The sequence below is a fragment of the Haemaphysalis longicornis genome, unplaced genomic scaffold, assembly GCF_048455015.1.
Source record: "Haemaphysalis longicornis isolate Haplotype H1 unplaced genomic scaffold, Haemaphysalis longicornis Haplotype H1 scaffold_7, whole genome shotgun sequence".
Lineage (NCBI taxonomy): Eukaryota > Metazoa > Arthropoda > Arachnida > Ixodida > Ixodidae > Haemaphysalis > Haemaphysalis longicornis.
In genome coordinates, this window is record NW_027526422.1 from 188,554,158 (window position 1) to 188,575,774 (window position 21,617).

The following is a 21,617-nucleotide window of genomic DNA, read 5'->3' on the forward strand; positions in this document are numbered from 1 at the left end:
ACTCTCGGTTGTGTATGCAACATGAAACGTTGGCCCATTTGCTTATGATGTAACAAAATCCGGTGCTTTTATGTGTCATTCTACAACGGACCCTGTTAAGGCATAGACATCACCCCTTAGTTATCCGATTTCTTTAGGGGGACAGAGACAGTGCAGTTACAAGTGATCTCTTCTTATTTGTGTGGCTGTTTAGTTTGTAAAAGTACCGCCTCAGCGACCATTATTCGTAGCCTCCTCGTTCAACAAAAGGGCTCTTTCGGGAGCAATAAGCGCGGGTACGAAGCGTCTCTGCCGTCCAAATTGAGCCCCTACAATGGCGCTACATTCCGGATGCATGTGGATTCCTCCCGGACTTTTAGTTTGAACTTTTGACTTGTTCTTCTTCCTAAACTGTGTATATTTTAGAAGGCGTCCTTTACGCGCATAAAAGTCGTATGATTACCATTTAATATATAAAAAATAAAAAATAACACAGTTCGTTGATCTTTGAACTGCTACTGTGCACACCCGGGTTCTCGACAGAGACAGTCAATTTCTTCACTGGGCTGCTACGACAACCACGAAGATTCTTCGCAGAATGGGACACTTACGGCTTTTGTGCCTTAAATCAAGACACCTTAACACAATAATGACCACTTATTAGCTACGCGGTGGTTTCGCCGTGCACTTAACGGGGAAAACGGAGGCAAAGCGCTGCACTGCAGTCTCCAAGCTCAAAGCTTACGGGGCCAAAATGTGCCCCCAAAGCTACGCACTCACCGCATCTGCAGACGTTTCCTTAAACATAATGTGATACTCCTTTTTTTAAGGTATGCTATTTAAAATATCTTGGCGGGAAGACATTGGCGCGCATATTTTGTATACTGACAGAAACATGATGTTCATAAGTGGACAATGAACGTTTCAGAAATGTGCATCCCTAAAACTTAGCAATATAGGTGAACCATGAAAATCGCTGTTGTTCCTATCTAGCCCAATATTAGTTCAGATCTAGCCCCAATAGTGCAGATAGAAGGCAATGCTTTTCAACTGTGTGGAATTAAGCCCTCAATTGAGCATACGTTTAGTATGACGAAGACGAGAGCAACACTAATCAGCTGTTAACTTTTAGATAGAGAAAACCTGGTAGTTTTTCTCTTCTTTATTAAAATCAGCTTGGGGAAAAAACCCATAGAAAACTTAGAAAGAAAGTGCACTTTCGTGTCTTTTGTTGAAACCTGAATTCTCTATCGTTCATACAGGCCAATATGGTTCCCATGGTCTTCGCTTTCTGCATAACCTGTGCTTTATTAGTAAGCACAGTGCAGCCGGCAGCAATGGTGAAGCCATCAATCGAAAAGGCAGAGGAGCACGTATTGGAGTTGGCTCAGCACCTTGACGACATTAAAAGTAAGTATCCTACGTCTAAATCATTTCCGACAAAATACTTCACCCCAGCTACCTTCCAGAAGGATGGCGTTATTTGGAAACAAACATTTCATTGTTCAGGGTTAAGAACGTGGTGACATGAATATGTGTACCTGCCACCTTCCGCAATACGGCACGGAAAGTTATCTACATTTCTTAGGCCCCTCAAAGCCCCTGAGTAGAGATGGGTATCCACAGATGCACCCGCACGCATGCGCACCACTGGTATAGTTGTAATTAGCATCGGTTGGAATGAAATGCGAATCGTCGTTATATAAAATGCCGCATAAGCGAGTTGAATTTTTATTTATTAAGAAATCACTTCGCTAACCAGTCACTACAGTATAACTGAAACGTTTTGGGTGGCAACGAAAGCACGTACACTAATAACGTTTTCAGGCGAAACTCTCACCTCTTTGCACTGCCCTTCAGGACATTTTGCAATGTACATCGATACCGTTATCATGGGAATTGAAAAGTTCGAACCACTGCGTGTGGGTGTAAAGGAAGTATAGATTGTACATGTGAAATGGGATTTTGGTAGGAAGGAGCTCGTTCAGCGAACGCCGAAAGTAAATTCAGCACTAATAATTCGAGGCAATTTATTGGCGAAGTGGTTCATCTTTTTTGGTTGAAATTCACCCATTTTTTAACAAACATGCTTCTCAGGTGGGATCCCAGATCATCACCTTCGGAAATCGTTTACGTGCCATACCAGCTACACTGCCGGGCAGGCAGGCTTTCACTACAATTCCTTCGGTTTTAGGGCAATGTAACTCTATTGAGGGTGGCTTGCTTCCACCGTTCAGGGTGGAAGCCAGAGCTTCTAAAAAAAACCTGGGGGTGCAGTGACTAAAGCGTTTATGAACCGTGACTAAAGCGTTTATGACATGTTAGGGTCAGTTAACCTTTTGTGCTAGTTATGATTCCAAGACTTCCAGAACAGAGGCCTTTGTTATGAATGTTTTTTCGTTATGTTCTCCGGGACATACCCGAACGCATGACCTTCGAAACACGACCCAACGCCTTAGCCACTGAGACACTGCGGTGGGTCGTTAATTCAGAGTTCCAATTTTCGTAGGAGGAAAATGAAGGCTTCGGTTTAGTTCCCACCCTTGACGCGTGTTTTTCTTCGCTGTCTGCTCTGCGTAAATGCGAACTAAAAATTTATTGCATCACGAAGTACTCAGTACCTATCCCAATTTTCGCAGACGCAGTTCAACCAAAGCACTGCAACGACATATTGAACGGGGGACAGAGGACGAGCGGAATCTACACAATATTCCACAAGGCGGCAGGTCCTTCGGGACAGACCGTGTACTGTGACATGGACGTGGACGGCGGAGGTTGGACGGTGAGGCGTTTTTCTGCTTGCCAGACCGCCTATCATTGTGTTACTGCAGCCTAAAGCTCGATAGGTAATTGAGACAGTTCTCCGGGTACTGCTGTGGGATCTCAAGCCGATGTCCACTTTTTTAGGCACTCTTTTAATGCTGAGAAAGCCCTATGATTAAATGTAACGCAGTAAAACAAACATATGGTTTTCAATTTTATATCTGGGGGGAGATGCTGATATAGCCAACACATTTTTTTATTCATTCAGTGATATCCCTGCCCGGTTTGAGCGTGGAATTCATACTTCCTTCCATTAGTCCCCATCTAATCCCTAAAAAAGCCATGAAGATTGCGCAGAAGGACGACAGACGTAGGGAAGACATCAGGACGAGCGCACGTTAAATAATGAGTTTTCCGAATTGAGACAAATCGAAGTTCATGCTGTATGGTGCATCCAATAAGACTAAAATTGACAGAGGATGCTTAGAACTGTGTAGGAACGTGCAGGCAAGAGCCTAGTTGGACGTCCCGTTAATCTGCTGTTGAACTTTCTGTTGAATTGTGCGGCCGCGCCCCTTCCGACTTGAAGAGTGCAGTGCAAAGAAACCTCTGAAGCTTGTTCCCCCCACCCGACGTCTACGGCAGCATCCTGTTCGTCGCCGTTGTAGCTTCACCTCTCAATTAGGTTTCTATTGCTCTTGCGGCAGCTCCCTACCCTGTTTGGGCGGAGTTCGTCATGGGCGTTTTCCAGAACCCTTCTCCGACGCTGCCGTTTCCCTTTCCCGGCACGCTCTGCCCGGCCGACCGTCGAGTTTAATTTATGCCACAATTTTCTTAATTGAACTACAAGCGTGCTTAAAACAAACGTCTTTCGGGAAACGTTCCTCCAATCCACGCTTTTGACTTGTATGCTTACAACGTGGTATTCATATTGCGATAAAAACGAGTGCTAAGTATTACCTATACACCTTTTCCTTGAAAATATGGCAATTTGCCACGAGGTATAAAGGCACAACCACATGCAGCGTATTTTCGGCGTCGCGCGAGCGTCAGCGTCGTTCGGCGTCGACGAGCGTCAGCAGGCGCGCCAAAATGCATGGCGCCGCGGGCTGACGCTCGGGCGACGTCGATATCTACGCTCGCCAGATATCGGCGCGAGCGGCGGAAGCGGCGCTGGTGCCAGTTCCCGGTTGTGCCAGACACCGTGTGCCAGTCCCACTCGCTGTTTTAATGGTGGCCGGCATGCCGAACATCGACGCTGGGGCATTAATAACTGCAGTCGCAGCCCGCCCCGCTCTATGGCAGGCTAAACACAAAGATAGCAAGAACAAACCCCGCAAACAGACGTTGTGGGATGAAGCAGCAGCAGCCGTGGAGCCTGGTGTTGCGGACGGAGGTAAAGCACTTGTCACCTGCGCTGCAGCCTGTGCGCATAGTTATTGTAACAAGTCGTCATTGTTTTTGTGTTTGTGCCGCAGAAACCGTGCAGAAAAAATGGAAGTCCCCGCGCGACAAATACCGGCGACTGTTCAATATCGTGCTGGACGCCGAAAGAAGCGTCGAGCGCGCACGCCGGCGCGTGATTTCGCCGGTCCCATGCGGTTACTCGCCCTCTCCTGCGGGCCCGCGCATTGACGCCGAACGACGCTGACGCTCGCGCGACGCCGAAAATACGCTGCATGTGGTTGGGCCTTTAGCCTCAGCACCCGACATTCGGAAGTAATAGTTTCTGACAGTGCTCTTTTTTTTTGCAGGTTATTCAACAGCGAGGGCAGTTTGGTAACAACGTTTATTACTTTTATCGAAACTGGACGGAGTATGCCGAAGGTTTCGGTGTACCGGCTAAGGAATTTTGGATCGGTAAGAGAGTAGAGTTTGCCTATACCAACATCAATCGAAAAAAGTGCATAGAAAGTACAAAAACTTTTCAACATAAGGCGTAAGGGCTCCATCCACCTGTTCTGTTATGGGATGCCTAAAACACAGCAAACAACTTTCCTCGTCTGTGAAAATACTACGACAAACTAGTGTGTGTTTGTGTCTCCTTTCAAGTGACAGTGGTATCCGCTTCTGAAAAAGTTTCGTCTAAAACAATGTTATCATGGCCTGTCAGATTAGTAAAAAGGAGAAAACCCCGCATACACGTAAATATTTCGTGCTTCTTGAAAATAACGCTGCAGAATTTGGATAGCGGCAAACATTTTCCGAAACGCAGAGGCCTAGAAATTTATCGGTTGTTACTTGTAACCGTTTTTCATTGAACTTTTCAAACTATAGGAAAATGTCATAAATCAAGCCGACACCTGCGGAATTCTGGGTACCCTTATTGTTTTTTCTTCAATAGAGCTTCTTTATAACTTACGTCTGATTCTTTTGTATGGTCATCCGTTATAGCCCAGCGAATCACAATTGTTCGTATTTCCGAATGGACCATATTCGGTACATTGGTTTCCTACGTTATCAGCTTCTTTATATTTTGACCTTTTCTTGTCAGGAAACAGCGCTCTCCATGCTTTAACATCTGGAGAAGACGAAATGATGCTTCGTGTAGTGCTAACCAACACCACGGGAGATCAGAAATTTGTCGACTACGAAAGTGTGAAGGTTGACAACGAAGAAAACTTCTTTAAGCTGCAACTGGGAAAGTTCGTTGGTCCTACAGGTAATACTCCTACTACATGCTTCTATACAACAAGAACGAATCCTGTAGGCATTTGTCTACGCCGAAACTATAATTTAGCAAGCAGCCATAGTTTAATTGGTGTCGGTGCAGATACCTTCGCCAGAACTGGGGAAATGTAATCAGTCACCGCAAACTTAATAGCACCACTACAACACTAACGCCATCTGAAATTTAGAGCGTGATGAATTGCAGTATGTACATGAATAACGGTTTCGCTTTATAGAGATTTTTTTCAGTCGGGATTGCGGTATTACAACTGTAATAAAACATTTTTGTAAGCTTTCAGTTCTACTGAGAAGAAAAGGGACAGTTGCTGTAATAACTGAGAACGTCGCTACACCTAAAATAGATTTCGTCGGATTTTTATTATACGCACAACTTTTCTGCTGGCTCGTTGGAAAGGTGAGGCTTCAGCTGTCCCCGTCACCTAACCACAGCTCCTGCCTCCTCATCTTCCCACTCATTTTCTCATCATCCATTTCAGAAACTACCACGATTTGGCTGTTTAGCTGAATTCACTTTTCCCGCGTTCGCACTCCTCGAGCCCCATGTGTTAGGAAAGGCATTGAAATTTTATGATGCTTTTAGAGCATTGTCTTTTTTATGTTCTATCAGAAAAACATACCAACCGTAAATCATTAAGGACATATATTCTGGTACTCTGTCGCATTTAGGTAGGCACAAAAAACACTATCGCGATGAAAAAATGCGCTAAGATACGGCTCTACCACTGAAAGCGCAGAGTGCACGACAGAAAACACTTTTGACCGGGGTGCAGCCAAACAACTCCGCAGGTTTGTTCAATTCAATTTTCTGTTGGAACAGGGCGCGGCGGTTTCTGCAACCAGAAGCTAGTTTTCTGTAATAAAACTGCGACTATCGTTCCCACCTACTAAGATATCACTTCTCATAAATATTCATTTGTTTGAGAACACGAACGTAGGGAAATTTCTTTCGGTATATTTCCAAGTAAACATGAGTTCCTACCATTTTTATTAGCTACACGCCTCTGGTGGAGGCCCATGTATTCACAGCAAGTAGGAATTCAAAATAGGGTTCAACGTTACGGCGAACGAAGTAATTATCGTAAGCAATCATGTCTCAATATCTGCTTTACCGATTGCAATATTGGCCCTTCCGGGCAATGCGGCCAGCTATCGCTAGTACGTTTATATACATACTCAAAGTAAAAGTTGAGTTGGAGTTATATTTGTGCAGGTGAGCTTGTGGAAATCCTAAGAGGAATGTTAACTAACGAAACACATCTTGAATGAATTAACGAGTAGTTTACGTTCTCAGTTAACCAAAAATAGATCTCCACTCTGAATCTGCTAGATTCTCTAGAAATAATACCACTCGTACGCATACGTAGCCACCTATAGGCACATCCTAACAATGGTAAGCAATAACAGCAAGAAAATATTAAACAAGATTAGTGAAAGAAACATAATGGGCACCGCTACTGTTTAATTTCTTTCACTGGGTCGTGAGGATGATTAACCTGAGCACATTGAAGTGCGTGCGATGCGTAGTTTCGCACTTAAGTGTTTTATGCCACGCGGAACTTTCTGAGCAGCGGTACGCACTTCCGGTTTCTGTCTCTAACATCATGTAAAAGTTCTAAAAAAGGAGACACGTTTTCTTGGAGATCGTTTAGCAACATCAACAATTTTCTTTCTAGCTTTCCACACATCGTACCACCAGCTTCTTTTACTCCAGTTAAAAAAATCTACAGGCGCACATAACGCCAAAGGACGTTTAAGCGTCACTTAGAGGCAGATAAGGAGTACCGGGTTGTCCAAAAACAGAAAGAGAGGCTGATGCTTCCCACGAAATCGCAGCCAAAAATACAATTGGAAAAATAGCACATTGTGTTTTGCTTTGAATTCGCCGCTTCTGCATACAGCGATACTGAACGCTAGAAATGCAGGATATCCAAATCTTTATTGAGCGTTCATGACTGCATGAATGCACTTTGTTACAAGACATCCTTGTTTGTACACTGGTGCAGGTTGGGACGCTCTAAGCAACGCCAACGGCCAGAATTTCTCAACGTTTGACAGCGACAACGACGCGCATCCGGAAGAAAACTGCGCCCTCCACTACCGCGGAGCATGGTGGTACAACCGCTGCCACCTGGCAAACCTCAACGGTCTTAATTTAAACGGCGAGCATGAAAGCTTCGCAGACGGAATTGAATGGAGCGTCCGTGGACACCCGAGCCGGTTTTATCGCTACTCTTACCCGAGAGTTCGTATGATGATCCGTCCGGTGGAGACCCCATTGGAACTGCGAAGCCTTCCTGTAGCTCCGCCTGCGTCCCCGTGATTTACCTCTATAGCCCCACCAGAAGATACGAATTGAGATTGGATGGTACGAGCACGCTACCGAGAAAAAGGAGGCTGGAGTGGCCTGTTTTCTCCCTTCCTACGGACTCTAATACTGACTCCGTGATGTGCACGCGCTGTGTGTGATTGTAAGAATGAAGTGTTTGTTGATTGATGATATGTACTGCGAAGAACAAATGGCGATGTGATGCCACCGTTTATTTCGTCCTTCACCGCCAATAAACTTTTGGGGGGCGTTACACCCCTCGTGTTTCTACAGTGATCATTATTTCATTCGAAGTGCCAAGTTGTCTTCTCAAGCGATTTCACCCCTAAATCATCAGAGCGACGTTTCGTCAAAATATACACAAAAAATATGACTCAGCCGCGTGACCTGACCGTTCTAGCATGTGAGTCAGCCCGTATAATGCATTCGTATAAAGCCTGTCACTGAAAATACCACAATGAGCATCTCTTCCAAATCTTTCAAGCGCTCTTAAACAATAAGTAAAGGCTCGCGCAAACTGCAGTGCGCCTGCGAAAGCTGTGCATGAGTTTCAATACATTGATCCATATGGCACAAAGTTCCTTGTGCTGGGGTAAATGTTTTCTAGTGCAGCGTTTAGAAGCAGACAGAAGCGGCTTACTTTTCTGCTAATATAGCGTACTCTGGATAATTAGAAGTCGCCTTTTTGGGATACTATTTTTTTAATTTCGAAGTGATGTGCTGGTCCCGGCTGTTTTACATGCGATCCAATAGAAGCAATCATTCGTCCATTCGAAGCAAAAACCATTTAAATAAGTTAAGTGGAAACTATTTCAAAGAAAAAGCATCAAGGTGACCTTATTTCACGATAAAGCTAAAAATTTGCAGACATACGAACTGCCGTGTTTTTCTTTTTTTACTGATGTCGGCGCCGCCGGCACTGAAGCAGCGCACAGGTGATAAAGCGGTGGGGAAACAGAGTCGTACAGTCCTACGCATCTTTATCTTTCTCTCTCTTGAGGTTCTCAACCACCCTTGTTGAGCACAGTGCCATGTGAGCACTGCGTGTGGTGTACGCTTGACGCTCCGATTTTAGCAATAACACTCATATATCACTGCAACCAGGGTCCTACACTCAAATTAGCTATACGAAAGTCGAGGTTCTGAGCAAGATCAAGCTAGAATAGGCGTTACGAACTAAATTGGAAGGTTATCATGCTTTATTTGTTTTTTTAAATGGAAATTTTGGTTGAGATTTGCATTGTCTTGCGGTCACCTTGGACTTCGTTTTAACGGGAGTCGACGGTAATGTGATTAGCCTTCTTGGTGTGCTCCACTCTTTTCGCAGCATGTGTGTAGCCGCTTCACAAAGCCATTGATGCCAGAAGCCATGGCGAAAAGAAACTCACCGACAGTGTTGGTTGAACTACAAACAGGAAAGAGTCGAGGGGTGTTCGGAAGAGTTGGAAATGATTGGCCAAGGACATAGCGGAGATAAGTATCGATGAAGAAGTGAGGGTAGTCAGAGGGGAGATTCAAACGGCAGGTGAAGGGAGTTCATTCAACAGACTTCGCACGCACCGAATCTGCATCCTTGTAGAACAGGTTCCACCCCCCCCCCCCCAATTAGACCTTTCCAGGGTCACAGTGCTTCGACATGCCGCCACGTGCGGCGTCCTCACATGCACCACGTTGCTTATTCTCATATCTGTTCACTAATTCATAGTCTACGCACGACCACCGAGCTCTTGTTCAAAAAAAAATTGCACCACCTTCCTGAGGGGAACCCTGAGGTGATGCGAAGCATCGCAGAGTTCCAATCCAATCCAATCCAATCCAAGCCAAGCCAAGCCAAGCCAAGCCAAGCCAAGCCAATCCAATCGAATTTAATCCAATGCCCCTCGCGAGAGAGTGTTCGCTATTGGAGAGGAGAGGGGGTGAGCGGTGGAGAGCGCAGCTGGCGCGGCGAGGAAAATGGGGAGGGGGGGGGGGGGGGGGTGGACGCCGACAACGCCGAAAACAACGCCGGATGGATGCAGGGACAAGGCGAGTGAATTAGAGGCGTCGCATCTAAACATATTTTTCCTTCCTTTGATGAAACTCAGACTTCCTACACATTCATTTTCACCCATTTTTTTACTACCCTTCTTTATGTGATGTCTGTATGCCGTAGATTCCTCATCTACCCAGTGAATTCCCGAGAAGGCCCAGCGCTCTTCCTGCGCACTTGTTATAAATAAATATTAAATAAATAAATAGATGGATAAATAAATAAATAAATAAATAAAACAAATAAACAACATGTGTGTGGTAACTATTCGTCACCTTTACTTGACCACTGGTGCCGTATTGATGGCTAAATCCAATGGTCAAACATGATTAACGTAACTGAATAAATACCAACCGCCGCCAACACCAACGGTAATCGTATTTAGGTAGATATTTCTGCACCAAAGAATATCTTTTGCATCAGCTCCCTAAACATGGATGTTTGCAAACAATGAAGATTACCGGCGGCGACGTTAGCAACCATACCGCGGGCGAGTATAACCTTGTCCAATTGATGAAAAAATAAATTTCAACTCTACAAGGTTGTATGGTGTTTGTAGTGAAAAGAGAGTATGAAGGGAGCGAATAGAGTATGTGGAAAGAGAGGAGATCTCACGCCATTCTTCCGCTCACTACACCGGCTAGTCGATTACGTTGATTCCCCAATACCTCAATAACGGGCAAATGCCACAACGAGTTAGATGAGCAACAAAGTTGACAGTCGATCACTCGAAGATGATACGCTACAAAGAAACACCACAAACGTCTGGTTCGCTCAATCAAAGGGAAGTTGATTATTCAATGCGATATACCAAATCAGCTAACTTCGCTCTTTCTTGACAAGGCGAATTTTATAAAGTATGCATGAAAATTTCGAAGTGAAATTGCGGTCGAATCGTGATCGCCATATCGGTTTTAACGTCGTGAATTGCAATGAATAGCGCATAACTCCTTTTGCTACTCCTTGTATAACACAAATGGTTACTTATTGTCAGTGTGAATAATTTCTTTAGATATGAGTATTATAACTATGACGTCTTAAAAAACACGAACCACGAAGGTTCGATAGAGTCATAATGCTTTCATGTTTTAAAAACAATTTCCTTCCTAGTCAAACTTTTGGAATAGTCTTCACCTGTATAAAGTTTACTCCTCCTACTCCTTCAACGCGAACGATCTTAAAACTTTTGAGCACAATATTGTGCCGCTTACATTCCACAGGAAGCTGACACCATTTTGGGGTGCCTGCACTGGACACGGTGCACTGTTTACATAGTTCGGCTACTGCACCGCCAACCTATCCCAAGTTGGCCAGTTTTCTTTTCAGAAATTAACCCTATAAGCTAGACTACCTGCACGCACGCACACACTCACTGTATGAAGTACACGCTGCTGCCACCTAGGGCTACTTTTCAAAGTGTTCAAACAAGGTATATTGCAGCGAGCCATTTTTGTGTTTTTTTTTACTTGTGTGTTTCGTGGCCACCACTTGGCCGTGCCTGACTGTCTTATCTATATTGGAAGCGAACCGCCTGTTTACTTCTCTTTCTTTTGTATGCCGCAGAAGCTATCCTATTTGATGAGAGAGTGTTGCTCCCTGTCCTCACTTGTCTGGAATGGCCTCCTTTGTTCTCGATGTAATTCTACTATTCCATAAATTAGAGAGCACAGAGATAAATTCTCGAAGGGAACAAGCCGCGGCATTCGATTTACCGACGCTCGCCCATGAACGTCACTTCGTTTGCGGCTCCTTCTCCGCTTGTCTTTTCTTTTAGTTCTTAGCGGATCATAAGTTCGCTGCAAGAAACGTCGTTGCTTGAAGAACCTTGCGTCGTCTTTGGCTACGTGACAATATGTTTAAGCGCACATCAGAGAGAGGACAAAGCCCTTTATTTTTGCAGCGGAGTTGTTGTAGGCTATCTACTTCGTTTTAAATGCGAATGCATTTCTTAGTCGAGCCATGCCAGGCGCCGTGCGGCGTCCACGCGCCCGCAGGTGTTATCTCTCCGCTCTCACCCCCTCTCCCATAGCAACAGCTGCGAGCGCGCGCGCTCCTCCTCTCCCCTAGCAACCGGAGCAGCTGGTGCGGGCGGATCAGCGGCGAGTGAGTGCAGAGGAGGAGCGCGCTCGGGCGTGTGAGGGCGCTCGCATCGCGGGAGCTCGCCGGAGCTCCCGCGTGTGTGGGAGAGTGTAGGCGAGGGTAGGCGAGGTGCTTCGGTGCTTCTCCTCTCGACGCTCGCCCCACTCTCCCGTTCGCTCGGTCGCAAGTATACCGAACGCAAGCGCTTGAAGCGAGCTGCCGACGCCGAACTCCGTGCTCGGGAGGCCGCTGCGAAACGCCAACGCCGAGCCGAAGACCCCGAAATACGTGTTCGACATGCGCATTCGCATTTCCTCACGATTCCCTTCGGGGAGGTGGGGTGAATTTTTTCTTTTTATTCGCGCACAGATAGGCAAACGCCGCTTGGTACCAGCCTCCTAACTTGCGCACATCCTTGCCCTCGACCACCTCTTTCTACTCTGTTGGCGTACGCGATGCCCCTGAGCGTGTCTGTTTACCGTGATGTCATGCATGGTCTAGAGACGTCATTGCACTTGGGTTCCGCCCGAGCTAAGGGCAAGGCACGTGTTGTGTGCCGCGAGAAAGAACAGCGTGCCTTCGAAGAGCGCCGGCGTAAGCAAAAGTGACGACTGGCACAATCGGACGGAGAACAGCGACGACGATCTGGCCGCGTATCGCGAATATTGCGAGGCGGAAAATGCAAGACGTCGACGAGGCTACAAACCCCCGGAACGCCTTCCCGGTGCCAAGTCGTAGTTGTAGCCGGCGTATGTGGCCAACCAATGCAGCGCCGCTTCTGAGGTGTGTGGTCGCCTGTAGTTGACCGGAGACGTCAGTTCCCTTACCACAGTAAACCGCAAACAGCTCCGTTATTCGTCGACATTTGCAGAGTGAAATGGTACTGAATTTCAACAGCACAGCTGATTAAGCTTTTAGTTCCGCCGGTGAGCATTACCAGAAAACTGAGTCCAGCCTAGCGCATGTGAGCTTGCGCCTCGTGAGGAGTACCCGGAGCCGACTAGGCTCGTACTTGCGCCAGAAAAAAATACCGAGCGCATGCGAGTGTGTGCCTCGTATGGAGCGTTCGGCATCGGCCAGATCGACCATCGACAACACTCTGCCCAGCATTCGTGTCGTGATCCCTCACGTGCTGGTCGCCTCCCCAGTTCCCGTGCGTTCGCGCCTGAAGTGGGTTACTCAGACACAGAGTTCGTGCTACAGACGCTGAGATTGCGAAGCCGGGTGCCGCGGGTTCCATCTTGTCCTATCGTGGTCAATGTTGGGACAGATGTGAAAGCCTGTGACAGATAGATGCGGACCTGCCAGTCATGAATAATTTTCATCGGAAAATTATCAAAATCATGTGAGGTGCAACCGCCGCGTCTCCGAAGAAAGAAGAGGGGTGGCCAGCTCTGCTGTTTCTCCATCCTTGCCCCACTAGTGCAAGCTGTGCCAAATTTTGTTAGATAAACACCAGCCCGTAATTCTATCAGGTGCTTCACCAGACTGAGCAGCTTCGCAAAAGTGTTCTGACGTACTTAGCTTTTAACCTATACTACAGGAGCGTGTGAAAGGACACTTGAATCGAGTGACCTTCGAAATTTCAAATGCTATTCGAACTGGAAGGAGGTCCGCCGGCATACGCCACAATTCTCAACGGCGGTTTAAAGTTTCCGCATTCAACTGCCATTGGTTGGTGTCGCTACTGCGGCCCAGTTTCGGTCGCGTAACTTGACAAAAACGTAATCTTAGAGTAAAACGTGACCAAAATACACACTTTTTAGTGATAAAATTGATAACAGCCTACAATTTCGCACAGTGCAGGCGGTTCTTTTGGCACCACCGGCCTTGAGAGTACTAAGTTTCCTTGTAATAGTACAACGAGCGAAACCGCGCCATCTCCACTAACATGAAACCTGTGGAGAAGTGGAGGATGCACTCTATAATCGTATTCAAACATTGTAATCTCTGTCTCTTGCCACACGGCCCGCGCTGACATACGCAACATCCCCATTAAAAAGCCGCAGGAGAAGTGGAATTTGAAGCGTAGAAGTGTATATTTTAAAGTTAGAGCGAGTATGGAGCAAAATATAAGCAAGCAAGAAGCGCGAACGACAAACGAGTGCCCCGGTGTGTTCTTTTAGTACGCGTATTTGCCCATGGCGATGAAACATTCCAGCGCCAGGCGTTGTAAAACGAGTGTTTCGGTGTTATAATACCCTGACCATATGACAATACGACGACGAATTACGACAACGACTTGAGGCGCCTACAGCCCGAACACCTGAGGCGCTTCGCGCCTAATAGAAAACAGACACACTTGAGAAGTTATGATGATCGTGCCCTTAAACCAAGATACACTGGTAAATAATTCTTTTTGTAATTAGCGCATGCGATACTGCGCTCGAAAATGAGACCGTTCGCGTTTCAAAAAACTTTGCGAACGTCAAAGGCCGTTGATTGTTTTTCATTGATTCAAAGGGTATTTCAACCAAATGCATTGGAAAATTGTCGCGTAGCAGCTCAAAGGTGGCATTTGAGTCAAATGACATATGGTTCAAAGGCATTCGAAACGTCCGTGTAGCAGTAATATATGTGAGTATCTCACGGGATGGTTGTCCCAACCTTCCCGCTGTAGAATTTTTGTGCTTATGATATTTCTGTACATATTTCCCGCACCGGCGAGGAATCTTGGTCCCCAAAGCTCGGGCCGCCACTGTTTTTTTTATTTTTGCCTTCGACTAACCCGTCTGCTAGACGGGCGTTTCGAAGAACTTTAAATGGAATGTCATTTGACTCAAATACCATTTTGGAGCTGCTACGCGGCAGTTTTCATAAAAATTTGGTTAAATTTCATTTGAGTCAAAGGGGCACAACCAACAAAATTTGGATTCTCAAAGGCAGTCAAAGGCTCAAACGCGGTCGCTGGTGCTCTCGAGCGCAGTTTCTGCATGCCATATTTACAAAAATAATTATTTACGAGGAAAACTCGGTTTTGAAGAGGAGGCATTTAATATTTTTTCATTTGTTCTTGTTTCATTTGACCTGCAAGCAAGCACCATGGTGCACCACTGAAGACGTGTGCCCTTGACGATTGAGTTAAAACACGCCCGGTAGCATTCCTCCTGGCATTAAAAAGGAGTCTTGTTCGTTACGATATAGACCCTGAGCAAAGGATTCTGCTGGAAGTCAGATGTGTATCGAATGCCCGTGCTACACGACGGTTTCAAGGGGCATTTGAATCGAATGACCTTAAAATTTTGAAATTCTATTCGAACTGGAAGAAGTTCCGCCGATCCACACGACATTCTCAAAGGCAGTTGAAAGTTTCTGCTGTCACCCGCCGTGTTATGGTGTCGCCACTATTGCTGTCTTTGGTCCTCATAACGTGGCAAAAATTAATTTATTTTTTTATTTATTTATTTATGGGTACTGCAATCCCCTGGAGGGATTTTCGCAGGTGGGTACAAAAGACGGAAATATTAGCATATAACACCAGGCAAACAAATGGAACAGTCACTCACATTTCACATAGTAGGCAGCCATATAACACAAGTCAAAAAAAGAAACGTCACTTGCGTTTGACAAACGTAATCAAACGTAACAAAAATAGTACAGATGAAACATCAGTCTCATTTTATGAAAAGAAAACCAAGCTAGCACAGAAGTAAAATTATTTTCTCTGCTTTTCTAGACCAGCAGCAAAGGATGCTAAAGATTGCTTTGTAACTTGATGGTTATTTAAACTATTCCAATCCTGCACAGTTCTAGGGAAAAAAGAATATTTGAAGCAATTATTGCGGATACGGAACGGAGTTATTGTACGAACATGGCGTTGTCTGGTGGCGTAACCTGAAGAAAATGTAATAATTTTTGTAATAAGAATGTAATAAGAATAAAAATGTAATAAGAAAATAAATAAATTTCAGGCCAAAAACAATTTTGGGGGTGTTAAATTTACATACCCTGCATACACGCACAGATAAACAACTTATAATGGACACATGGAATCAAGAGTGGACAAAGTCGAGACACGCCAATAATCAGACATGCGGATACAAAGCCTGGCTAATAAATGTTTACTACACCGTTACTGCGTGCACCTTATGCATTTCTGCGCTTGCGAGAGTGTTTTCGGACTGCACGAGCTAATATTACCTGTGAAGGAGACCTTACCGGGACGGCCTTTACGGTGCCGCAGTGCTGCCTGCACTGACGAAGTGCTCTCGACGAGGGTAGTGTTCCTTCTTTCGAGTGCCGGTTGTAGCAGTTCAGGAGGGAATCCAAGCGCTCGTCGTTCAAGATTCGAAGCAGCTTGTATGTAAATTAGTCGTGACCCGGCGCGTGTTAAGCGCTGGACACATGTACGACTGGTGCACGCGATTCGCATGCGACTGACCGTTACGATTGATCGTTAGGACCTGTTTTGGCCTCGTTCGCTGGTCGGAGGAGGCTCACGACGTGCGACTGGCAAGCCAGATGCAGTCGTGCCATCGTTGCCGTCGTCGTGAGGCCACAGCCAATGAGAGCCCGCTGAGCCCGCAACAGGCTTGCGTTGCTCTGGTCGGCTCGGGTGTTAAGAACTTTAGGCTTAGCGTCCTGGCGAATATTTCATCGCCGCAGCCTGCGCAACTGCGAATGAGAATCCGTAACACAACTTTGCACCACACTATCGTCCCCTTTCTCGCATGTGAAACTTTATTTGAGCTACAACTGCTGTTTGAGCGATCGGTGACCGAGACATCTGCGTAGCCTGTTTCGATGCTTCCGCGCAGGTATCGCCATCTCTCAGCCGCTCAGCGCACCGCGTGCCGCGGCATCCACGGGCGGTCAGCATAGGCTTGCATCGCGGCAGATATCTGATCGCCGCTTTTAAAATGAGCCCTGAGAACAATCCTTAGCACAATTTTTCACCACACTAATACCTACTTTCTCGCATGTGTAACTTCGTTTTAGCGATCAGATTGATTCGGAAGAGCAGCGACAAGCGGTTGCTAGCGTGGTCTGCTAGCCGGCGTACACCGTGGTCTGCGCCGGTTCGAGCCGCTGAGTGTTCCGAGCTGGCAGGCGCGGCCGGCGTGTGCGCGGACTGTTTCCGATGCAGAAAACGCTTCACGATTGCCTGCGTTATCCATTTCTTGCGTACAAACGCGCGGAATCTACAAATTCAGCTCAGCGATCGTCGTAGTTGACCATGGAGCAAAAACAGTGGGCGGATCGGCGCCGACGATGCATCGCACACGCGCATCGGGCCATGTGTCTCAAATTTGCGCGTACGACTAGTCGTGGTGACAGTCGTAACGATCAGTCGCATGCGAATCGCGTGTACCAATCGTACATGTGTCCAGCGCTTTAACCTGGCGAGTGTTCAGCGGAGCAGCGGAGACGGAGGAGTAGGCGCGCCATCTATCGGGCGACCTATGAACTATTGTTGCACAGCTGCACCTCTAGCGGTCGCCTCGAGAACTAGTGTACACGAGGGACTTAGCCCGAGCAAGAGGAGCTTCTCCCCTAAAACAACACAAACCCATTTCTGGAAAACCGGAGAAGCGTCGACTCCGGCGAAGGATCCCCGCACTCAGCCCTGGCGATTCCGTGCTAGTGCTGCCTGCCATACAAAGCAATCTGCTGAAACCCCCCAGCAGATTGCTGCGGCGTCGTAGCAATTTGGCACTGCACCCCCCTCCAGATCTTAACAAAACATCAACAGTCTCATCACTTCAACTTGGGTTGGACCGGGGTAATATACTCCTTGGATAAGAGGATTCAGCAGTGCCGGCTTCCCGTAGACAATACATGGACACTTTCAGAAGCCATAGCGCGCCTAATATTTGGCCTAACCCTATGGGGTTAGTATCAACTTTTTCCGCTTTCAAAAACAGGGGGAATGTTGCGGACAGATTTTTAAACTGGGATCTCGTTTTTTTACAAACGAGTAAGAAATATGAGCGAAAACATGGGTTTTCGGGGTGCCTGTGTTTCTGCGCGCCGCATTGAAAAAAATCGGCCAATATCGAAATTCTGTTCGCAACATTCCCTCCCTTTGGCTCTTCTGATTGCATACATGCCGGTAGAATTCTTCTGAGGCGAATAGTTTTAGCGCTAGGCTTTCTGAAAGTTCCGCAGCTCGAGAACGCTCGCAATCAAATCTCCCACTCTTGTTGGTGGCTCCGTCTTTCGTAATCAGGAGGAAACATTATTAGGCTCTACCACTCACCGCGTACACGCTGCGGTCTTGCTATGTTACTCCGCGGATAGCCGGACTTTTGGGCTTATGCGGCATGCGCGCGCAAGAGCGAAGAAAAGTTTGCCGTCACTCATGCGAGTGGCACCACCGCTTTGATTGCAACTATGCATTGCAGCGTCATCTCTTGCGAGCCGGGTTCCACGCTTATCAGAGCGCGGGGAAGAGCACGGTTAGACCGATGTCGTTAGTCGAAGCGGTGAATATTTTGCTTTTTACCGAACGACGGCTTGATTCCGCAGTAATGCTGTTTAGTTTTTTTAATATTGAACTCTGAGCCAAGACGAAGCGCTTGCTCGAAGTGACGCTACCTCAAATCTAGCCGGTAAAGCTGTTGCTTGTGTCCATTGGGCCATTCCATGCCAAATGTCCCAGCCGTAAAATCGACCATCACGGATTTGCTCAGTAAAAATTGTGCGTCATCCTCGCATGGCCCACAATGCTCCCTGAAAGTGTTTTTGTCCAAAAAAATTTTTGTTCTGTTTCTAGCGGCACTTTTATCTCCAGGGTTTCAAGCAAACTTACGTCTGTGAAAAAATTCATGAAAAAGTAAATTCTCTTACAATGGCCACCATTTATTTGGGAACATCATGTCGAGGCCCTGGGCTGCTGTATGCCGAATTTTTAAAATATTTTTCCTTTTCTTTGCTGTGATTACGCCATTCAGAAAATACACGATGTCGAGCATTTTCAAACATTGTTAGCAAACACAAGCACATTCTCTCAGCCAATGAAGCATTTGTACCTGCATCTCAGCGTTGTGGAAAATTGATAAAAACTATATTTACACTGAAAAAAGATTAAATGGGCGAGAAAACGTTTGTCAAACTTGGGAAAATCTCCCTTATGGCCCATATTCACCTTGAAATTGCGCATTGTTGTGCTCGTAGTAAAAATATCAAATGCGAGCCATTCACGAGTACCAATGATCACAGTTTATTTCAGAAAGTTCCATCAGAACAGTTTTTGTTTCAGCAGAGAAAAAAAATTTCAATTTGTAAAGCGACACTACCTCACCCCGTTGTTCCACAGAGCGTCTTCTCTGCACGGCATACACCTGCTGCATGAAAGAGCCGCGAGCCAGCGGGTTTGCGCTACAAAAATACCTTTCGCCGCAATGGTAGTTCGTAGCGTCAGTACAGGAAAAAGGAATAATTCGCGTGTTAGTGGGAAAAGTACAACGTGGAGCTAGCGGTGGTGCGCCCATTCTATGAGCGCGGGTAACTCAACGGCTAGCTGGACATGGACGTGCATTTAAAGAAGCAGGGTATGTTATATGTGGTATCTTTTAAGTATGCCGAAAATTACGAAATAGACAGCGGTTGAGTCATCGAGTTGAGCGGATTTATTTTTATGCGTGAGTGGGAATTGCATAACCCGATGCTTTAAATGCGCATCTGATGTGCAGCCGCTGAGTTACCCGCGCTCATAGAATGGGCGCACCACCGCTAGCTCCACGTTGTACTTTTCTCACTAACACGCGAATTATTCCTTTTTCCTGTACTGACGCTGCGAGCTACCATTGCGGCGAAAGGTATTTTTGTAGCGCAAACCCGCTGGCTCGCGGCTCTTTCATGCAGCAGGTGTATGCCGTGCAGAGAAGACGCTCTGTGGAACAACGGGGTGAGGTAGTGTCGCTTTACAAATTGAAATTTTTTTTCTCTGCTGAAACAAAAACTGTTCTGATGGAACTTTCTGAAATAAACTGTGATCATTGGTACTCGTGAATGGCTCGCATTTGATATTTTTACTACGAGCACAACAATGCGCAATTTCAAGGTGAATATGGGCCATAAGGGAGATTTTCCCAAGTTTGACAAACGTTTTCTCGCCCATTTAATCTTTTTTCAGTGTAAATATAGTTTTTATCAATTTTCCACAACGCTGAGATTCAGGTACAAATGCTTCATTGGCTGAGAGAATGTGCTTGTGTTTGCTAACAATGTTTGAAAATGCTCGACATCGTGTATTTTCTGAATGGCGTAATCACAGCAAAGAAAAGGAAAAATATTTTAAAAATTCGGCATACAGCAGCCCAGGGCCTCGACATGATGTTCCCAAATAAATGGTGGCCATTGTAAGAGAATTTACTTTTTCATGAATTTTTTCACAGACGTAAGTTTGCTTGAAACCCTGGAGATAAAAGTGCCGCTAGAAACAGAACAAAATTGTTTTGGACAAAAACACTTTCAGGGAGCATTGTGGGCCATGCGAGGATGACCCACAATTTTTACTGAGCAAATTCGTGATGGTCGATTTTACGGCTGTGACATTTGGCATGGAATGACCACATTGCATACTGGCGGTGTGACGGTGCAAAAATGCAGGAATAATATTTTTTTTGTACGATGGGGGAAGAGGGCGAGGGGGTGGTTTCGCACTTGAGCGGCTAAAAAACTTTAGTGGGGCTTCCTGAACGGAAAACGCCACCTGACTTCTTTATTTTTCTGTTTGCTCATTAAAACGTTTTGCCTCCTCTTTCTGCTCCTCCTGCTCCTCCCCCTCCTTCTCCTCTCTCTCTCTCTCTCTCTCTCTCTCTCTCTCTCTCTCTCTCTATCTCTTTCTCTCCTTCGCGTAGCATGAGCAATATACATTTAGGAGCACCCACTTTTCAGATTACAGGGACAGCTTTTTCTTTATCTTCAACTTCGGCATTCTCGCGAACGGAGACTTAGCTTATGCAGACACTTGCATCTGCGTACGCGTGCGTTAGCGGAGTAATGCGTAAACCCGCTGACTCGTGCGCTAATATGAAGCAGGTGTACCACATTATTGTATTGTTCAATTAGCGTAGCAATCTTCCTAAATGTCTGGGCGCCTTTATAGAAATCGTAAAATGCAACGTTTTTATTCCTTGATTCCTTTTTTATATCCATTCAAGGCTGAAATTGCTGAAAGTTGCTGACGGAGGTAACTGTGCAAGCGCACAGAATGTTCACCTTACTTGAAATTAAGTATATTAAATCAAAAGTATCACTCTCCTTGTTCTGCAATTAATGAAAATTCTTCAGGCTGACCAATGAGTTACTTTTACTGTCGGTATGAAGGTTAATTTTTCTGCAGTTTAAATGTGCCCTTCCAAAATTGCTTCCAAAATCCTCCTTCACACCTTTCGATTTTCAGTCCCCAAGGCAAAGAAATGCACGGTGTGCTGTAAGACGCACTGATACAGCGTAGAGGTAAGAAAGCCACGCTCGGAAGTTTAGCTTAGTCTTTGAAAGAACAAAATTTGATTTTTCTGTTTTTTTTTTCGTTTCTTTCTTTCATCTTATTTTCCATCCCTGCTAGCGCGGTCTTTGTTTAATACTTTTTATTACGTTTAGGGTTTATCGCTCATTTTGAACCCTTTAAAGCATGGATAAACGATTGGTCGTCAATGACCGTTCACCGGTGTTTGCCTTCTTTTATTATTGTTTAAAATTTTTCGTGCCAGTCCACGCACATACATCTTTTATTTATTTTCGCAGACTGTTCAGTTCGTGTACAAATGAAACACGAATGTTACAATGCGTTTTGTAGTATCT

At 45.8% G+C, this 21,617-nt stretch overlaps 1 protein-coding gene across 1 annotated transcript; it reads left to right on the forward strand.

The window, feature by feature from the left end:
* The first annotated feature begins 1,247 nt into the window (after positions 1 to 1,247).
* On the forward strand, positions 1,248 to 7,767 carry LOC144146719 (techylectin-5A-like). Its single transcript, XM_077678647.1, has 5 exons — positions 1,248 to 1,389; positions 2,619 to 2,761; positions 4,497 to 4,602; positions 5,237 to 5,404; positions 7,437 to 7,767. The coding sequence occupies exons 1-5, from the start codon at positions 1,248 to 1,250 to the stop codon at positions 7,751 to 7,753; spliced, it is 876 nt and encodes a 291-aa protein (XP_077534773.1). The 3' UTR covers positions 7,754 to 7,767.
* Positions 7,768 to 21,617: the final 13,850 nt, after the last annotated feature.